General features: G+C 41.5%; 1 protein-coding gene across 3 annotated transcripts in view; it reads right to left on the bottom strand.

Moving 5' to 3' along the window:
- The window catches only part of EPB41L4A (erythrocyte membrane protein band 4.1 like 4A), a 134070-nt gene that overhangs the window by 11623 nt on the left and 103285 nt on the right, over window positions 1-19162 (bottom strand). Inside the window, exons 14-18 of one of the 3 annotated variants that reach the window (XM_056324506.1) lie at window positions 16987-17070; window positions 14367-14480; window positions 12497-12544; window positions 7840-7917; window positions 416-535 (exon numbers count right to left, since the gene is read on the bottom strand). In XM_056324506.1, the coding sequence (XP_056180481.1) occupies window positions 416-535; window positions 7840-7917; window positions 12497-12544; window positions 14367-14480; window positions 16987-17070 (444 nt within the window). The remainder of the gene's footprint in view (window positions 1-415; window positions 536-7839; window positions 7918-12496; window positions 12545-14366; window positions 14481-16986; window positions 17071-19162) is intronic. The other 2 variants (XM_056324507.1, XM_056324508.1) reach the window with 2 other exon arrangements.

The raw sequence follows: 19162 nt of genomic DNA, 5'->3' as shown, positions 1-19162 counted from the left end.
GGCTGGACACAAACTTAATACAAAACAGTGTGTCTATACCTCCAAAACATGTCATTAGAAGAAAAATAGGAATTACAAGAAACCAGCATTTTTGTTGGTTTGAGAAAACTAATTTTAGAAGCTGACAACTTCACCATGTCAAAACCAGCTGTCAGCAGGAGCAGCATCGCCTGGCAGCACAGCTCCATCAGGGAAGTCCTGCCATCAGGACACAATATATTACTGACTGCTGCTTGCCAATGGTAATTTTGCATGGAGACGTCAGCAGTGGGTCTCATCTGGAACAATACTGCAGAATTATGAGATTAAACAAGTGAGCATGCATTTCACAAAAATGTCTGGAGATACTCCTCCTGCTTTTTAACATGCTACAGCAGCCTTGATTTTCACATCAAGGAGGAGAAGGGTTACATACGATCGAGATCTGTGCCTGGATCGCCGGTAGTTTGGATCCACCTGGTTTTTCTCCTTTTGTCGCCGTAGCACAGCTTCCCACTGAGGAGCTGAGTCAACCATGTCATTCTCTTGACGTAATCTGCAAAAGAAGTACTAGGAGTTTAGTCTGTGGTCTCTGATGCAGAATGCACTGAGAAGCAATGGCGTATCTTTTTCCCCACAAAAATCCAGATCCTGCCAATGTAATACCTTATATTTTCATCCTGCTGAATTGTAATTGATGTTCCCAAAATACATTAAAATCTAAGAAGCTGTATCAAAGCAAACTCATGGATTTCTTATTTAGAAATAGCATAAGACAAAAATGAAATTACGCAGGCCTTTATGAACAGGCCCAGAACTTGAATTCATCTTCCCAGCCCAAGCCAAACATCTACAATTTTCTTCCTCTTCACATATTCCAGCCCACCTCACCTGCAGCAAGTATAAGCCCCACATCATGATACAAGGCTCTGCTACTACAACTTTTCTAAATACTTTGTTGCAGGGATGCAGGGAAAATCCCCCAGGGATGCCCTTGGTGAGTTCCCACTCAGAGGAAGCTATTCCTTCACCCTGGCCTGCCACAAAGCCCAGAATGCATGCAGGTCTGCCTGTCGGCCCCAGGTACATAGCGTCCTGCCACTGCACCCCTTCTGTGCCATCCCCTGTGGCTTTGGCCTCTGTCTCTGATTGTGAGCTTCTCAATGACATGATATGCCTTTAATTTCTCCTTTTTGTTTTGGTTTGCTTTTTTTAAAATCCATGAATCCATTATGGGAATGTAGTACAGATGAAACCAAATGTCAAAATCCTATAAATTCAGCATGTTTCTTAGCGGGCTGAAGTACCTATGCAACGACCCAACCAGCCAGACCAAGCAGAATGCCAGCATTTGGCCAAAGCTCTACAGATGCTTCGTAGTTTCGAGGTTGCTGAAATGGGTGGTGTGATGAAGTGCTAAGGTGGAACAAATTAGTATGTTTGGTCACAGCACTGAATTTAAAATTCAGCAGGGATTTAGAAACAACCCTGGAAAATATCACTCCAGGAGTGGGCTCTCTGATAGGATAGTATGGCTGGCATACTGAAGAAACCAGAGTAGTTTAACAGAAAACAACAGAAAACTGACAAGTAAAACAAGCCAGCAGAGATAAAGGGATTACACCGGAGACATGACTGATAGGAGATGCAAAGCATGCTGCTGTTGTGGCTTTTCACTATAGATGTGCCTTCCTCCTTGAGTTTTGAATTGTATCAGGCTAAACTGGCTATGCAGGATGCTGCTTTTCCTCTAATCAGATCTTCTCTCACATGCATAATGGATTTTGAGCTGGATCCTCAACTAGTGTAAAGCGCTACAACTCTACCAAATGGTACCAAGCATCCAGAGAAAACCGCAAACATCAGGTTTTGATTTCTAAGCAAGTCTTTTTCAACCTGTAATCTGGTGACAGGGATTAACATAAACTTCTACCTAAAGATTCAGCAGAAGAACTCGCACAGCAACAAGTAATGAATTGTGATTTTCGTCCCCAGTAATCCAATTTGTGGAGACTGCAATAATTTCACATGGTATAAACACAGTCAAATGCCTCCCACATATGGCAATCACTTGCACAAAAATAAGACAGGCAGCGGCCAGACCAGCACTGCTGCCATGGGTGGTGGATCTGCCAGCTTGCCAGTACAGTACCTTGCCCCATCTCTCCCACACAACTCCTAACAGGTCAAGTAGACAGCTGTGCACTGAAGAAGGCATTTGAATGCTTGCCATAAAACATCTAAGAGACACTCATTCTTCTCAGGAAACCCACACAATGTAGCAAGAGCACGAGGTCCATACCATGGCACAGAGCACATGAGATCCTGCACCTCTGTGCCTGAAGCCCCACTTCCACACTGACCACAAATGACCTCTCATTAAGGGACTAAACACATCATTTCTGCTCTGGTCTATTCCACTAATCTAGTAGATTAGCATCTGCCACTGCATGGCAAGCACAGTCCTTTGCAATGCTTTTATCTATCCCAAGTAATTCCTACTCTGCCTCCTTGCTTCTACTTGTTGTAACATTGTTCACCACTGTTATTTATCTCTTTAATTTCAGCACAATACCAAAACCCTAAATACATAAAGTAGCACGGGAGCTTGTTAAAATAAGCAGTGTCAGCACACTGAAATAAGAAGGAATAAAGCATTCATTTCGCAGCTGCAAAGAAAGGTACTCCGCTCACATTTAGCAACATAAAGGATGACCCAGGTAACACAATCTCTACACGAAATACATTATTTAGATGCAATGACCAAATCATAACAATTTTGGGGCAGAACCTTTAGCTTTTCGGCCACAGAGATGACCACAAAAGCCAAACACCCACCTCACCCCAAAAAGAGTGGAAAGAAATTTAACTCATAACCTAAACTTCTATTTAAAGATAGTTCTAACAAAAAAGTGTTGCCCTTGTACTCAGTCCATTACAACTTCCCTTTCACTCTTTTTACTTTTTGCTCCCACAAAGGAACAAGTTCATTTATGCCTTATAGGAAAAAAATCCTTGTTAATGACAGGTGAAATAAATCCAGTTGAGATTAACAGCTATCACAGTGACAAAGATTGTTTGCAGGAAGACTTGATGGTAAAATGGAAAGTCCTAAGACTATCCTCACTCATCTGTTGACTTAGAGACTTTTTCCCCCATTTCAGGTGATGCCATAGCACGCTACATTTATGCAATGATAACCTCTCTTAAGACAGGCAACTTTGAAGACTTGATTCTTGAAACCTCACTTAAAATATCTGAGCAATAAGCTATCATTTAGGTACAATGTACAACAGTGAGGGGTTCACTGGGGATGTGAAGTCCAAAGGCAGGCTCAGTGGCAGTGACTGAGATGGTGGAATTCAGAACCTGAGAGGAGAGAGCTCAAAAAACAAGACCACAACCCTAGACTGCAAGAGAGCAGGCTCTGGCTTTTTCGAAGATCTCCTTGGAAAAGTCCAGTGGGATAAGGCCGCCGTTGGAGACAAAAGAAGCCTAAGGAAGTGGGTTGGTATTCAAGGGTCACTTCGACCAAGCTCAAAAGAAGTCCATCCCAGTAAGTAGGAAGTCAGGCAAAAATGCCAGAAGGCCTGCATGAATGAACAAGGAGCTCCTGGCAAAACTCAAACACAAAATGGAAACATGCAGCAGGTGGAAACAGGGACAGGTAATGTGGGAGGACACAGGCATCACCTAGCATGCAGGAATTAGGTTAAGAAAGCCAAATGTCAAATGGAATTGTATCTGGCCAGGAATGTCAAAGGCAACAAGAAGGGCTTCTGTAAGCAGACAGGTGACAAAAGGAAGGATAAGGCCCACTGCTGAATGAGGCAGGTGACCTGGTGACACAGGACATGGAAAAGGCTGAGGCACTGGATGTCTTCTTCACCTCAGCCTTTACTAGCAAAACCTGCCTTCAGGAATCCCAGGCCCCAGGTCCACGGAGAAAGGCTGGAGCAAGGAAGACATACCCTCGGTGGAAGACGATCAGGTCAGAGAAGACCTGAGCAAACTGGGCATACTTAAGTCCATGGGCTCATGGGTGCAGAGGTAGCTAGTTTCCGTCATTGCAAGGCCTCTCTCAATGATCTCTGAATGATCATGGTGACTGGCAGAAGTGCCCAAAGAATAGAGGAAAGCAAATGTCACTCGTGTCTTCAAGAAGAGGCACCCAAGGAACTACAGGTTGGTCAGCCTCACCTCCACCTCCAGAAAGGTGATGGAGATATGCAAAAGCTAATCCTGGAAACCATTTCCAAGCACATTACTGACAAGAAAGTAACAAGGAATAGTCAGCATGGACTTGGGAAGGGGAAGTCATGCTTCACTAGCTTGAGAAACTTCTACAGCAGAATGACTGGCTTGGTAGATGAGGGGAAATCAGTGGATATTGTCTACCTGGACTTCAGGAAGGCTTTTGATGTTGTCTCATCACAAGCTGTTGAAGTATGGGCTGGATGAGCAGACAGTGAAGTGCACTGAAAACTGGCTGAACAGCCAGGCCCAGAGGATAATGATCAACGGCACAAAATCTGGTTGGAGGCTAGTAACAAGCGGTGCACCCCAGGGGTCAATATTGGGTCCATTCCTGCCTAACATCTTCATTAATGATTTGGATTATGGGGCAGGACATACTCGCAAGTTTTCAGATGAAACCAAATTGGGAGGAGAGGCTGATAAACCAGACAGCTGTGCTGCCATCCAGAGGGACCTGGACAGGCTGGAGAAATGAGCCAACAGGAACCTCGTGCAGTTCAATAAGGAGAGGTGTGAAGTCCTGCACCTGGGGAGAAACAACACCAGGCACCAATACATGCTGGGAGCTGCCCAACTGGAAAGTAGATTTGCAGAAAAGGACCTGAGATCCCAGTGGACACCAAGTTGAACATAAGCCATGAACCTGCCCTTGTAGCAAAGAAGCTGAATGGTATCCTGGGATGCATTAGGAGTATCGAGAAGTGTGATCCTTCCCCTTTACTCAGCACTGGTGAGGCTACATCTGGAGAGTGTACAGTTATGGGCTCCCCAGTATAAGACATACTGGAAAAAGCCCAGCAAAGGGCCACCAAGATAATGACGGGACTGGAGCATCTCTCCTATAAGGAAAGGCTAAGAGGGCTGAGACTGTTCAGCCTGGAGAAGAGAAGGCTCAGGGCATCTCAGCAATGTATGTACATACCTGAAAAGACAGTGCAAAGAGGACGCAGCCAGGCTCTTTTCAGCGATGCCCAGTGCCAGGGCCAGAGGCAGTGGGCACACACTGAAACACTGGAGGTTCCTCTTGAACGTCAGGAAACACTTGTGCACTGTGAGGGTGACCGAACACTAGCACAGGTTGCCCAGGCAGGTGGTGAAGTCTCCATACTTGGAGATATGCAAAAGCCATCTGGGAATGGTCCTGGGCACCCAGCTCTAGGTGGCCCTGCTTGCACAGGGAGTTGGACCAGATGACCTCCAGAGGACCCTGCCAACCACAACCATTCAGTCATTCTGTGATTCTAATCAAATGGATCTTCTAAGTGTAGTCAAGTAGAAGACAATGCTCTAGTATACATTGTCTGCTCATTTACTATACTTTTATCCACACAATAAACGTTGACCACAGCATTAAAAAAAGCAACTACATTTCTTCTGTGATTGAAATATGCTCATCACAGTTTCTTCCTTGATTTCATATGAACATCTGCTTAGGATAAAATACTCATGTGATGGAGTGAAACCTCTACGACTGATTAAGATCAAGTAGAGTTTCTCCCTAACCTTTTTCCAGCATTGTTTCAAAAGTTTTCACCTGCATTTCTGTTTTTCTCTGATAATTTGTTTTCATCTGATAAATAGTTTAGAGTGATGTCTTCTCATGTGAACAATATATTCTACTCTTCTAAGATCAGAAGCAGATCCTTTTGGGTAATATAAGAATTCAGTCATTTTATTCCAATAAAACAGTATAACCTTTTGTCTGCTTGTGGGGCCTGATTACCGTACTGGGAAACAAATCAGTATTAATCTATGCAATAGGTAAAACTTTAGTAACAGCAGTTGCAAGCCTCATTATATTCTCCCATTTAACCCTGTTAGGCCTGGCTCACCTCTGCTAACAGTAAAACTATTCAGTGCCTGTGCCCTTTCAGCTTATCATATTCCTGATGTGGCTGCTAACAAAATGCAGAAATTCATTATGACTGGTGGTTTCCCTGCACCTGATGACAAGGAACAGGTCTCAGACATCCAGCTCATTTAGTGCTTGTTTACTTCAACATGTAAGGACTTTTAATCTGGTCTGATTTCAAGTGACCACCTAATAGTAAGAGATGCTGCAAATGCTATAACTTTCTGATGTATCTTACATTTCAGAAAATGTGAAAAACATAAAAACAATGCACAGAAACTGATTTTAGTTCTTTTTAATTTTAAGCACTTTTCCATGACACGGGGAAGGATTGGTAAAGGCCCTTTTATTCTTCAGAAAATTATAAGCAGAACTTAATCCTTACAATTCAATCTTTATATTGCAAGAAGCTCTTAAAAACATTCTTGTGGTCAGTTTCTAATTTCCTTCACTTGCTTGTGGATCTCCCTGAACAAGAAATCTCACAGGAGAAAAAACCTGGCAAGAGTGTTCTAAGAGAAAGGGATACAAAATACCATTTACCTACTGATCACTGAAACTATACTCAGCATTTCATTTAAACTTCAGAGCTCACCTGGAAAACAAATCTTCCCCGCACACTAGGTTACTGTTAGCCGAGCATCACACAAGACTGTACTGCAACGTAAGTGAACTCCAAAGAAATCTGATGGCTCAGATTTGCTTTATACCAGCCTATTTGAATGTCACAATGATTTTTTAGCATCTTTTTAACCGCTGCAAGACATGCTTAAAATATTATTATACTGCATACTTCTGCAGCACTATCTAGCATATAATTATTTCTAAGAGCTTCCAAATATCTGAAAATCATTTATCATAGTACTGCATGTGAGACAGCAAGAAACCATGGCAGCTTGTACAGACAGCTTCTTAGAAAACTTGCCTTAAACAATTCCTCTTTTGTCCAGTGATGTTTTTCACATGCTCTGTTTATACAAGATGAAGAAATTCTATGTGATTTTTAAAAATATATTTTCATAAATAACTTTCAAATGCTGTTATCTCAAATGCAATATAAAAATCACAGTTTTAAAGGAAAGTTTTTACTACGATAAATCAGTTGTTATGCTAACTTTTTCATATCAGCAACAAGAAAAACAGAATATAAAACCTAAAACTTACTAGCATAATGTGGTATTAACTACTGTTGTCCTATTAAAAGCTGATGCTGTACACATTTTGGGTTTAGCCCCACACTCTTTTACATTTTGGAAAATAAAAACATTTATGCAGTGACATTCATGCATTTAAAAACAACAGTGAGTTTCAGATCCATTAACATATTTTTACTATACTCCTTAAAATCTTATTTTCTGCTAAAATTCTGCACTTGAAATTTTTGAGGTACTGAAGTATATACTGTGACTATCTTGTTATCATCATTATCCACTTTATTATCACATTATCCATATTTATTTATTTTAATATTTTAAGTCTTTTGTAGATATGCCCCGTATTTGAGTTTGCAGTTCATTAATGAGTTCTTTCCAAGCAACAGGAGGGTATGCATTCATTGCATGCACCTATGATGTGTGTATATATTTTGGCAATGATATCTTTTCACATTCATAAAAGGATCTTAAGCTGCCTCGGGAAGACGGTAAACATATAAAATTTGTTAGATTTCTTCTTATTAGCTCTAGCTCAGAAAAGTCCATCTCCATTTGTTTGTGTTTCATGCCTTTATACCTAAAATACGTAAAGATCACCTGTTTCTCTTCTTCCGATGCTCTCTGTTGGAATTTTCTGATTCACTGCCACTGCTGGTGTTACAGCGAGACCGTGATCTGGAAAGGAGAAAAGCAACATCTCAAGATTAATTTATCTAACATCAAAGGTACTGAAGTTCTAAACAAGGAATGAACAGTACTGCAAAGACATTACTAGGAAAATCAGAATTAAAAGACTCTAGAGGGCTTGTCTACTACACCTGAAAGTCATATTATCTTTTTCTCATTAATTGATTGGGAATAACTGCTTTGAAAGTGGTGCACCCAGCGTGCAGTGTCAGGCGAGTGCTATTTTCCTTCTGAATCTTTGCACTGCATTTTTGTTTGTTTTATTTTATTTTATCTCGCAGCATTCTTTGTGTATACACCACCGTGAAATGTTTCTCTGAGCTGTGAAATACTTTATCTTTAAACTGCATGCTCTTTTCTCATTGTATATTGTGAGACATGCAACAGAAACAATACAGTAATTCCAGTTTTGCAGGCAAAACAAAATGCTCATCAGATCCGTCCTTTTTCTGTTCACCTCAACTTCCATCTGACTTCCAGTAAGTTCATATCATTTTTCAAGTGTCAGGCAGTATGGAAGAAACACCACTAACACGATGATTATGCTGATCTTTACAAACACAGAAAGAGCAAAGTGCACACATCGGCAGGTGTGTGTATCAGCACAGCTCTGGGATGACCCGATGCAAAGCTACAAAGGTAGTGTGTCATGCGGGGAAAAAGAAATAAAGCGGTTACTTCTGTGTTACCTCTGACTGCAAAGCATGATGAAGTGACATTTATGGCTTTGATTATTTATTACTGGAAAAGACTGATGGAACAGGCTGATGCGGAACTTCAAGAAGAAAATGCCTACCTACAGGCAAATTCCTCTCTGTCAAAGGAAGTGCTTGGCCACTACTGTCTGAGACCCTTAAATCCTTGATTGCCATTGATCATTTTGGAGCAGACAGATCAGGGCTTTGGTCCTAGAAGCCAGGACTCTATTACTGTACTGCTGAGCTAGGTCCTAAAAAATGGCACTCTCATAAAAACCCGGTTTGGACCATTCTTTAGGGCAGGGGTCCTCAAACTACAGCCCGTGGGCTGGATACGCCCCCCAGGGTCCTCAATCCGGCCCCCGGCATTTACAGACCCCCCGCCCCCTCCGCCGGGGGTTGGGGGGGGGAAACCAAGCAGCCGCAGATGGCTGCCTGCCACTGCATCCGCGCCGGCCCCTGGTTAAACAGTGTGAGGACCCCTGGTTTAGGGTGATGATGGTCTCTGACTGCCTCCAAAGACAGACCTGTTTCTCTGTAACTCTGTCAGCCCAGCTCATTAATGGGGAAAGTTGACCAATACCAGCATGGTGGGGGTTGGTCTCTTCTCCCAAGTAACAAGCAATAGGACAAGAGGAAGCAGCCTCAAGTGGTGCCAGGGGAGGTTTAGATTGGGTATTAGGAAAAATCTCTTCACTGAAAGGGTTGTCAAGCATTGGAACAGGCCGCCCAGGGAAGTGGCTGTGTCACCATCCCTAGAGGTATTTAAAAGATGCATAGATGTGGTGCTTAGGGTCATGGTTTGGTCGTGGACTTCACAGTACTATGTTAACAGCTAGATTCCATGATCTTAAAGGTCTTTTCCAAACCTAAACGATCCCATGATTCTATGATTCTATGAGCTGGCTTAGAAGGATTTAGGATATCAGGAATTAGAATTGGTGATGGCTTTGCTGCAATGGAAAACAGAAATTTTCTTCTGAGGTCTCTGGGCAGGACATAGGAGACATCAGGTGATAACTCCTGATGCTGCTGGCAGGGACACGTACCTCCTTTTGCCTCCTGGCTTTTCTTTTGCTCTTTGGTAAGCCACTTTTGTAAGACAACAGATTTGTTAAACCACACCTCAAACAAGCCAAGGAGTAAAGGCAGTTCATTAGGCATAGGTAACAGGTAAAGGGAAGCATTTCATTACAAGGTTGGAGGCTACTGACAAGCACATGCTCACTGCATGTTCTAACAGTTCAGGAAGAAGAGCCCAAAGATGAGAGAAGATGTGAGAGATTTCATAGGTAACAGTGTATAGCTGAGCATGGACCCATCCTGAGTGTCCTGTCTGGTCAGGGACACATCACTCACTCTACCCCCGTCTCTGAAACCAGGACACTGTTATAGATGTCCCTCTAACACAGTTGAGTGTCTCATGAATTTGCTCCTAATACCAGTTAATTATGGTTGGTTTTATCAAACTGCTGTGTCACTACATGCCTCAGTCTATGGAGTGTGGTCTCCTGCCTCTCCTAAACTAGGCAATCATTAACTCAAATAGCTCCTACTCAAACAGAATCATTTTAGAATAATAGGACAGCTAATGCCTAGGAAAATCAGTTCAACCCAGCTTGTCTAAAGGGAATAGGCTTGGAAAAATGAAATTTCCCCACAGGAGAAGCAGAAACCTCTCCCCATTCCCAGATTTAATGGCTCATGATTTAAAGCCAGAGAGGCTCAGTATAGCCAGTCTCCCGGGAAAAAATACACATTTCTGTGGGAAGCTGAAAGTAAGGATAAGAAAGATGTGTGCTGCTACAGAAATATGTAACCCTGCAGGAAGAAGGGAGATTAAAAGATGGTGTCCAAAATACTGTCTCGAGCACGTTGAGAGAGTTCAGAGCCATAAATGCCCTATAACTGCAGCAGCCCTTACATGCCCAAAAGCATACCTTCCCGCTGCTACATCTTACCAGCTCTTTAATAAATATTCCACTAATCTTGAATCTCAACATTACTATGTCATCCAAGCAACATTGTTCTTCAACACTTCCAGGTTATCGGAGCGACGCTGTTCTACATTTCTCAGCACTTAAGTATTTTCTTACTCTGATTTAAGCAATTTACCCATAAGGTACCTATGCCTTGGTACCATAAGGTACTTATGGTACCAAGGCAGCAAAAACCACACCGTGGCAGAAGTGCAAGATAAAACTTCCTATTTGCTAAAATGTAAGATAAGCCTTTCTCTAGCTTTTCAGGAATGGAAATCTGATCCACCTTTTGGATACGGCACATCAAATTACCTTGTGTTCCCTGTCAGGAAAGCACTTGTGGGGAGACAGAAGGGTTGCTGAGCTCTCAGCTGAGTGGCAGCTGCTCATGCTGGCTGTCAGAATACTATCTTCAACTGAATATTAAATATCAGCTTTTACTGAACTGAATAAAATACCAAAAATGGAAACAACAGTCATTTCCTAAGTCAGATGCAAGAATATATGAGATCATGTAATCTCTGACAATTACAAAGTGCCTTTCATCCTTTTTTCTCATGTTTTCTTGGTCATGCAATGTATTTGGTATTTTGCAGGTGGTATATCTATATGGTCTGACACAAGGAGCAAGAAAGAAGGCATAGTCAGTTTGGCAAGACAGAGAACAAATACAATACAGGAGGGGGCTTGAAGGGTGGGGTGACACAAACAGTTGACAGAAAAGGCTCATATTTTGGTGCAGTCCTTTTCAGATTAAAGTGAGAGTAGCCAAATTGTGAGGAAGTGGAAAAGGTCTATTCCAATTTACAATAACAAACCTGTACATTTGTAATGTAATACAGCAGGCACAGCCTTTGGGAAGGGGGTCCCCTCTGAGTACTGGGATTTTCCACCTGAGATGCCTAACTAAATCTAAATCCTCTCAGTTTTATGTGCTGGACATCTACTACAGGACTATCACTGGCAGCTTGTAACGGTAATATCCTTCAAAAAAATAATCTGTTATCTTATAATAAGTGCAATATATGTGAGCACTTTCCCTGACTTCCTGTGATTGTCCCCGAGACGTTTGTGTCTCTGCCAGAGCTCCTTTCCTGTGCTGCAGCAGTGAATCAGATCCTGGGTGTGCCACCTCTCCCTTGCAAGCCTCAAGAGACTCTGCAGCTGAGATGCACTGCAATGTCTCCTTTTTCCAGCAGTCAGGGCAGGAGCACAGGAGTGAGGACAGGCACAGCAGAGAGTCATGGTAGGCAGACATGGCACTAGAGAACTCCAGATGTAAAAATCTCTCAAAAGCTGGAGTTGCTAAAGGGCACATCTGAATTCACACCAGCATTTTATTTGGAAATATGACAAGCAGTCAAGACTGCACAGGAAAGAAAGAAGCAGCTTAAGAGAAAAAATAAGCAAAAAATGTGCAAGACAGTAAGAAGACCATAAGAAGTTGCATATGCCTTGCACCTACTTTTTGCAGGGCAATTCATCTCAAATGACAGCAGACTTGCTTTTAAAAACAGATTAATTAAAAGTGGGAGGCTTGAGAACTCAAAACAAAATCTGCAGATGCAAAATCCAAAAGCTAAAACTTCTGGAATTGACTTTCAAATTGCAGACAAGCCTTTAGTAAACTTCCACAAACTGCTTCCAGCATGGTGTAGGAACAATGTGCAAGGCAGCTTGTAGGAATCTATACTGTGATGAGGGCATGCTACAGAGTGTTTCAGCAAAACTAAGACAGGAAAGAGAAAATTAAATGGGCAGAACACAACAAGCCTTTTAAACATTTAAGAAGATGGGGGAGAAAGAAGGAAGGGAGGGGATGCAGGAACTAAAATATGATCAGTACTTTCACTATCAATTCATGGCTGCTATAGATTATATATTTACCTTCTCCTTTGCTTTAAATCTGAATCTTCGCCACTGTTTTGATTTTTCCTGTGACATTAAGGAAGTTTTAATGAAATACTTTGAGGTCACTTAACAAAAATACACAAAAACCCCATCTTTTTTTTAAAAAAAAACTTTACGAAGTTTGGTTTTTTTCCAGCATGATTTAAGGCAAACGTGCTTGTTTAAAATTTTTCAGGACACCTCGACAATAAGTTGTGAAGGCATGATCCCATTCAAGCTTTCATTGCAAACTCCTGACTTGTGACATTAAGCATAGTATGCTGGCCTTTAGACTTCCCTACTGTTTCCAGCATAGCAAAGTCTGATGTTTTCCTCTTAATTCCAGTAAAGAGTGCACAAACAATATGGCTATTGTTATTACACAGCTGAAAAGGGAAAGTGCATGAATAAAACCAAGGTTCAGGAAGACATAATTAGGTTAGAATCTACCTACTATTGTCAGTCTTCATGGTCTCACATATGAGATAAGACTTTTAAAAACATTTTGTTGGTGTGGTGTTCCAAGGGAAAACTTTCTATTGGCACAACCACTTGTCTACCGAGTAGATCAGACAAATACAAGTCCCAGGTGATAAACACTTTGCATCTCAAAAAATGTCCTACTGCATAGTGCACAAACACTGCTCTTTTATGGGTACAAGACAGTTCAGCACTGCACATCCCTATTCCTTTGTTTTTACAAAGTCCAAGAAGCCCTTCTGACAGCTAAGCTGGAATCAGAAAAAACATTTCAGGAATCACATTGCTATTAACACTTACAAGGGCTCTGTCCAACAGGGTAAATCAACATAACTCTACTGATTTAAGAGAGAGCTGCAATGACTAACTCAGGCATGAGGTCACTAAGCATACATCATGGGTAAGTTTCTTCACTGCTGTTCTAGACAGCTAATGGCAGGTAAAAGGTCTGGAGCAACTCAGAAGCCTGACAAATACAAAAGCTCCATGTCAAAGTAGATCTCCTCATAGGTATAGCTGCATCATCAGAAACCCCTTTGCAAAGCATGGCTTTGAAATCCAAACAAGTAATCACTTAAGATGTCATAAGGAGATGTAGCTGCCAGGTGCTGGGTCATAAGGCAGTCCTCCAAAGGCTGTGATGAGTATGGCACAGGAGCTATGCTTGCCTATACTTCACAACAGAGCACAGTGATGAAAACAGCTTCTCAGCAGGACAAACCATCCCAGGTAACTGGGACCCTCTCAAAACTGTATCACTTCAGAACTGTCCCTGTAATTTGCATTTTGGACATACTCCAGGACACACAGCACAGTATCTCCATCCATTTCATTTTACTTCTCTAAGTCACTCAATTCAGCTTCTACCCATTAAAAACACATTAAGTATCTCATACTTGTATTTTTGCTGGCATCCTTTGAAATGTAAAGTAATTCACACATGGGACTGTTGAAGACAGCTTTATGGCTCACTTGTTTAATCTTTGTGCCACTTAAAGCAAAGCGATGTACTTAAAATACTGCTCTGTATTAGAATCTCATTGTCAAGCAAGCAACATCCATCAATCCTCTCATTCTCCAGCAAAAAATAGCTACAGCAACTGAAAGAATCTTGCACATGCCAATAATGCAACTTCTCATATTTTTAACATCACTTTCACAGTACCCAGAACAGCACACAAGCAAAATGGCTGACCAAAGCTTCCTTTCCAAAAGCAGATCTGGTATTCTTACCCAGGTCTTTTTTCAAACTAACAACCAGCCGCTAGAGAACCCCTTTTACCAGGACCCAGCTGTGCTTTCCAGAGCCTTTACTGAACACAGAGCATGCAGGACCTCAAGCTTTCTAGTGTGAGAAGCTAACAGTAATTAACCCTGGGGCTCTTACCTCCTCCGAACTGGCTGCCCAGACTCGTTCTCGCTGCCACCTGATGGGTTCCGTCGACGAGCGTAAGGAAACTTTGGTGATTTATTGCGATCACTCGGAGAATTATACAGCCCACTAGGGTTAAAAAGGAAGAGCAAACAGGTAGCTTTAGAACTTGCAGGACAGTTAGGCCAGCTAACTGAGATGCAGCCTACAAAAAAGAGAAGGCTCACACACACTTATATACATATTCACCTATACATGTATATGTGCGTGTGTGCATGTGCTTATGTAAATACTGGTGGTACTGCTTCTCAGCAACAAATATTTCACAACGAACCTTGAAAATGTAGGACACCTCTCAGCATTGCCAAGCCAACAGCTCTAAGCTTACAAAATGTAGAACCAAGTATACACATGTTCTTTTAGCATAATACAATTCCTATGCTTTAGTATGAATTATCCAACCCAGAAGTAGGCATTCAGATGCACCTCTATTCTTTATGTTGTCCATGGAGATAAGTATGAAAACTGTGTTCCTGCCACAACATGTTTTCATCACAGAGCTCGTGACTAGAACTGTGAAACAATTTTAGCTGTAGCTCTCTGCTGTTCTTCTGTGCAACCCACTGCCAATGGTATGGAGGTGTTTCAAGCTTCAGGTTAGGTACTTCAGCCTGGGTGGGACCCAGCGGGTTGAGTTGGGTTGTTACCAAATTAGATGTAGACTATCAAATGGCCGTATGGATTATCCTGTGACACCTTCCTATAGGATTGTAAAGACCTCTTCCAACAGTATAAGAGAGCCTGCAATGGAGCATGTATCACTCTAAAGTAGTCTACTGATGTTCCACAATGTTTTGGAATAAGGATGCCAAACTCAACCACACATCTTTACCAAACATTACTCTGCCTTCTTCACAACAACTATGCGGTAAGTATGATATTCTCATGAAATTCCAGTTAAGGTATTTCTGCTTTCCTAAAACCCTCTGGGCCTTCAAACTGGATACACTCTTTTTCACCTGCTTCTGCAGACTGATTACAGCACTGCTCTGCACAGCTGAAAAGTTGCCACAGTCTATCTGAATGAGAGTTCTAAGTGAAAGGCTCTGTGCAGCATACAGTCTGCTTATGGGTCTAAAACTGTGTAGTTCTTTATAGTAGATGGACTTGCAAAAACTAAATGCTACCGTTCTTTGCCTACTGGGGGATTGAATTTCCTGCTATCCTGAGAGCAATTTGAACACTGGAGCCATAATGTGACAAGCTGACAACACTTCTTCTTTAAAAATCACAAATAAACATCTGTCCCAGCCAGAGAATGTTTGCACACTGCCTTGTCCCTACTCTGAAGACTCTTGACGTTTACAGAGGGAGCACAGGGTAGATCATCATGGTGCCTCGGAAGACACAAAATGTATATATCTGAATCATCACGTAAATGCAGGACTGTACTGGATTACACTGAAAGTGCCATCTGGTTCAGGGGCCTGTTTCCACCTGTGGCTGTAAGCAACCACTTACAGGAAGCAAAAAGTTGAATACATGTGACAGCTCCCCAGTGCTCTCTCAGTCCCCAACTACTCCCAGTCCAAGGGATCTATGGAGCCAGCTGCTATACCTCTGTCTTCAGAACCCTTGGGGATTTCTCTTCCATGACTCACCCAGCATCTCCTAGGATTCCACTAACTTCCAGCACTCCCTGTAAAGGAGGACCACAGGTCTCCTACTCACAGTGAGTCACCACCTTTCTCAACACTTTTAAACCACCTCCAGTAGCTTCATCTGAAGATCCCAAGTTATTGTGCTGGAAAAATACAATACTGATCTCTTTCTACTTTCTCTGTACTGCTCATGATTTTCTAGACCACATCCCCTGAAGTTGTCTCTTCTCCAGACTGAAGGAAGAGTCCTGCCTGGTTTACACTGTTGCTCCCTGTACAGATTTCCTGCACAGCCATTTATATCTTTGATTACCCTTCCTGTTCCTCTCAAAGCCTTTTTATTTTCCTACGGTGAGGATATCAGAACAGCACTCACAATTCATGGAGCAAATACATGATCTACAAATGTATGTAATGGCATTAACACTATTCTCTTGCTTTCATAACAACTTCTAATTGTTTTTCTGACTGCTATGTTTTTCACGTTTTCATGAAGTTCTCCATAGCTCCACAGCTGCTTGTTTTACTCAGAAATCTAGGGTTATGTTTTTCCTCCTATGTGCCTCTCTTTACACTCAATGACTCAACATCAACCACCATCTAGTGACTCCTCACTCATACTTTAGGGGTCTTTCTGCCACTCTTCACAGACAGCTTTCACTATCACTGTCCTAAACGATTCTGCCCCATCACCAAACTTTATTACTCCTTTTCCAGCTCTTTGATAAATATACTAAACAGCATGGATCTGTGAACAGATCTCTGTGGAAAGACACTGACCACTTCCTCCTACACCTACTTTATTTTTTTAAAACTGATTACGAATCAATGACAGGACCTAGCTTCTTATATGCAACGCAGATTTATTGTGACCCTGTTAATACATTATGATATCATATTAATATCCTTCAACCTATTGACATGGCATGATATTTACCATTGCACAACCCCTAAGACGTCATGCCTCGCCTTACCTCTGGGGGCCATTTTCCTCCCACGGTGCGCTTGTTTTACTTCTTTGGGTTTCTGGACTGTTTTCATTTTTCATCTTTTTAAAGCTAAATAAAAGTACAGATATATATATATATTTTAAACCCATACTGTACAGATCATATGTTCTCTCCTGCTGACCTCTTAAAAATTAAAGACATACATATATGCCAGCATATAGCTATTTGCCTGCTATGTGAAAAAGGGCAAACAGCTGCTCTGTTGAAGAACGTCTCCTAGAAAGAGAGATTGGAAGGGGGGGAAAAAAAAAAAAAAGACCTGAAAATCAGCTCTAGAAGCTCATAATTATGGTGGCACTGAGTCAGAAAAAAGATCAATCTTGTTTCAGAATAGACAAGAGCAGATGCCTAGGCAAAAAGTCTAACAATAAGTTAAATATGCAATATGCTTTCACAGTTTTCCACAATATGCAGTTAACAGATTATTGAACCAGAGGCTTTATCTGCTTTTTGTTCTATGTAGCTCTTCGTAGAACTTTCTTCCATGGATTTCCTTAAACATCTCTTGAACATTTTTGAATTTTTGGCATAAATAGTGCCTGAAAGCAGTATGCTCCAATATTTAACTATGGCACAAACAATTATTTAATTTTATTTCAAAGCTTCCACTTGTTCCAAAACTTCTATCCTGTGTTCCTCACTAGTACTGTGCTTACAGAAAGAAAAAAACCCTTATGAATGATGGTTCCCTAATCACAAACTCCAACTCATGATTTTTTTATATATAATTTTAACAACTGTCTCTTTTCAAAGTGAAAGAATCAAAGACTATTCAATCTCTCCCAGTACAGGAGCCAACACATAACTCTGATTATCCTCACCATATTTCTGTACCATTTTACAGGGTCTACAGTACCTTCTTTAAGATGGGACCAATAAAGGCAGGGGTTATAACTTCAAACCATGACAGACCACAGGTTCATAGAGTAGCATATTCTTCTCATTCCTTCCCCAATAACTCCGTATGTTTCCTTTTTGCTAGACAAGGAGCGTAGATCTCACAACATGAAAGAGCTGTCTTCACTAACTGCTGAAAGTATCAGGACAGTCACCTGACTTAAGAGATATATATCAGCGTTTGTAACCAGCTGGAAAAACAGCAGGATGCTCCAATTCTTCCTTTATTCCCACCATTCTCACAGTGTCAGGTTTTACAACTTCCAACCCATTAATGCTCCTGGAAAGCCTGCTCACTCCTACTGCAAGTGCTGGAAGGTGGCTCGCACCTAGGTACTTACGCACCTATCTGCTTGCCAATGGCTAGTCATGCTTATCCTGCATCATCATCTCTAGAGCTCCCTTTCTGCTTGAACAAACAGTTCACCTGATACAGAACTAGATAGTCACATTGATTTCCACTAAGCTCTTCAAGAAGTATTACTGATAGCAGCCCACCACAAGCATTAATACAGCATATCTTTCCAAAGTGCAACTTAAGCAACAAAACAAAGAAAAAAGCTTTACAGATGCTTACAGAGATGAGGACATAAGCCAGAGTACTTTACCCAGAGCAAGAGGTGAAAGACTCGGCTTTATGAAAGAATGGTGGCTACTTAACTCACTAATCCACTTCTAACCTCAGCCTGTTAATCATTTAATTCTCACATAGTGAACAAATGCAAAGCTACAATAAGTCAGCAGGAAAAGAAAATAAATTCCACTTTATCAGGTAAATAATTTTCTAAATACTGCACCCATTAACTATTGACTCATATGCGCATAGAATCTATGCCCAGGCTTCAAAATATGTACTTAACTACAGACTAAGCAAGTAACTCAGGTAAATATGTTTCAGTCTTGCATTGCAAAAAGCAATTGTTCTTGCACAGCATGAACTACTGAACAATATTTACATTGAAGCTGGGCTTAAAGAAATTTGAATAATGTTCTCATATCTTAAAAAAGAGAGAGAAAGAAATGATCCTGGGAGGTGAATTCACTGCACTAGATTCCTAGGTCATTATTCATTCAGAGCAGACACACACGTTATGGCTAGAGAGCTAGAGCATGGCAGCTCTTCAGATACTAGTATTACCTCCAGGAATGCAGTTGCAAAAAGGACTGAGTTCATTCAAAGTATTTTAAAAGGTTAGGGTCTGAATTTCACATAAGATTACTGTTATTTGGAGGGGTTTATGAT

The sequence above is a fragment of the Falco biarmicus genome, chromosome Z (genome assembly GCF_023638135.1).
Source record: "Falco biarmicus isolate bFalBia1 chromosome Z, bFalBia1.pri, whole genome shotgun sequence".
NCBI classification, from domain to species: domain Eukaryota; kingdom Metazoa; phylum Chordata; class Aves; order Falconiformes; family Falconidae; genus Falco; species Falco biarmicus.
Note: the sequence above shows the minus strand (reverse complement) of the source record. Positions and strands in the feature narration are given on the sequence as shown.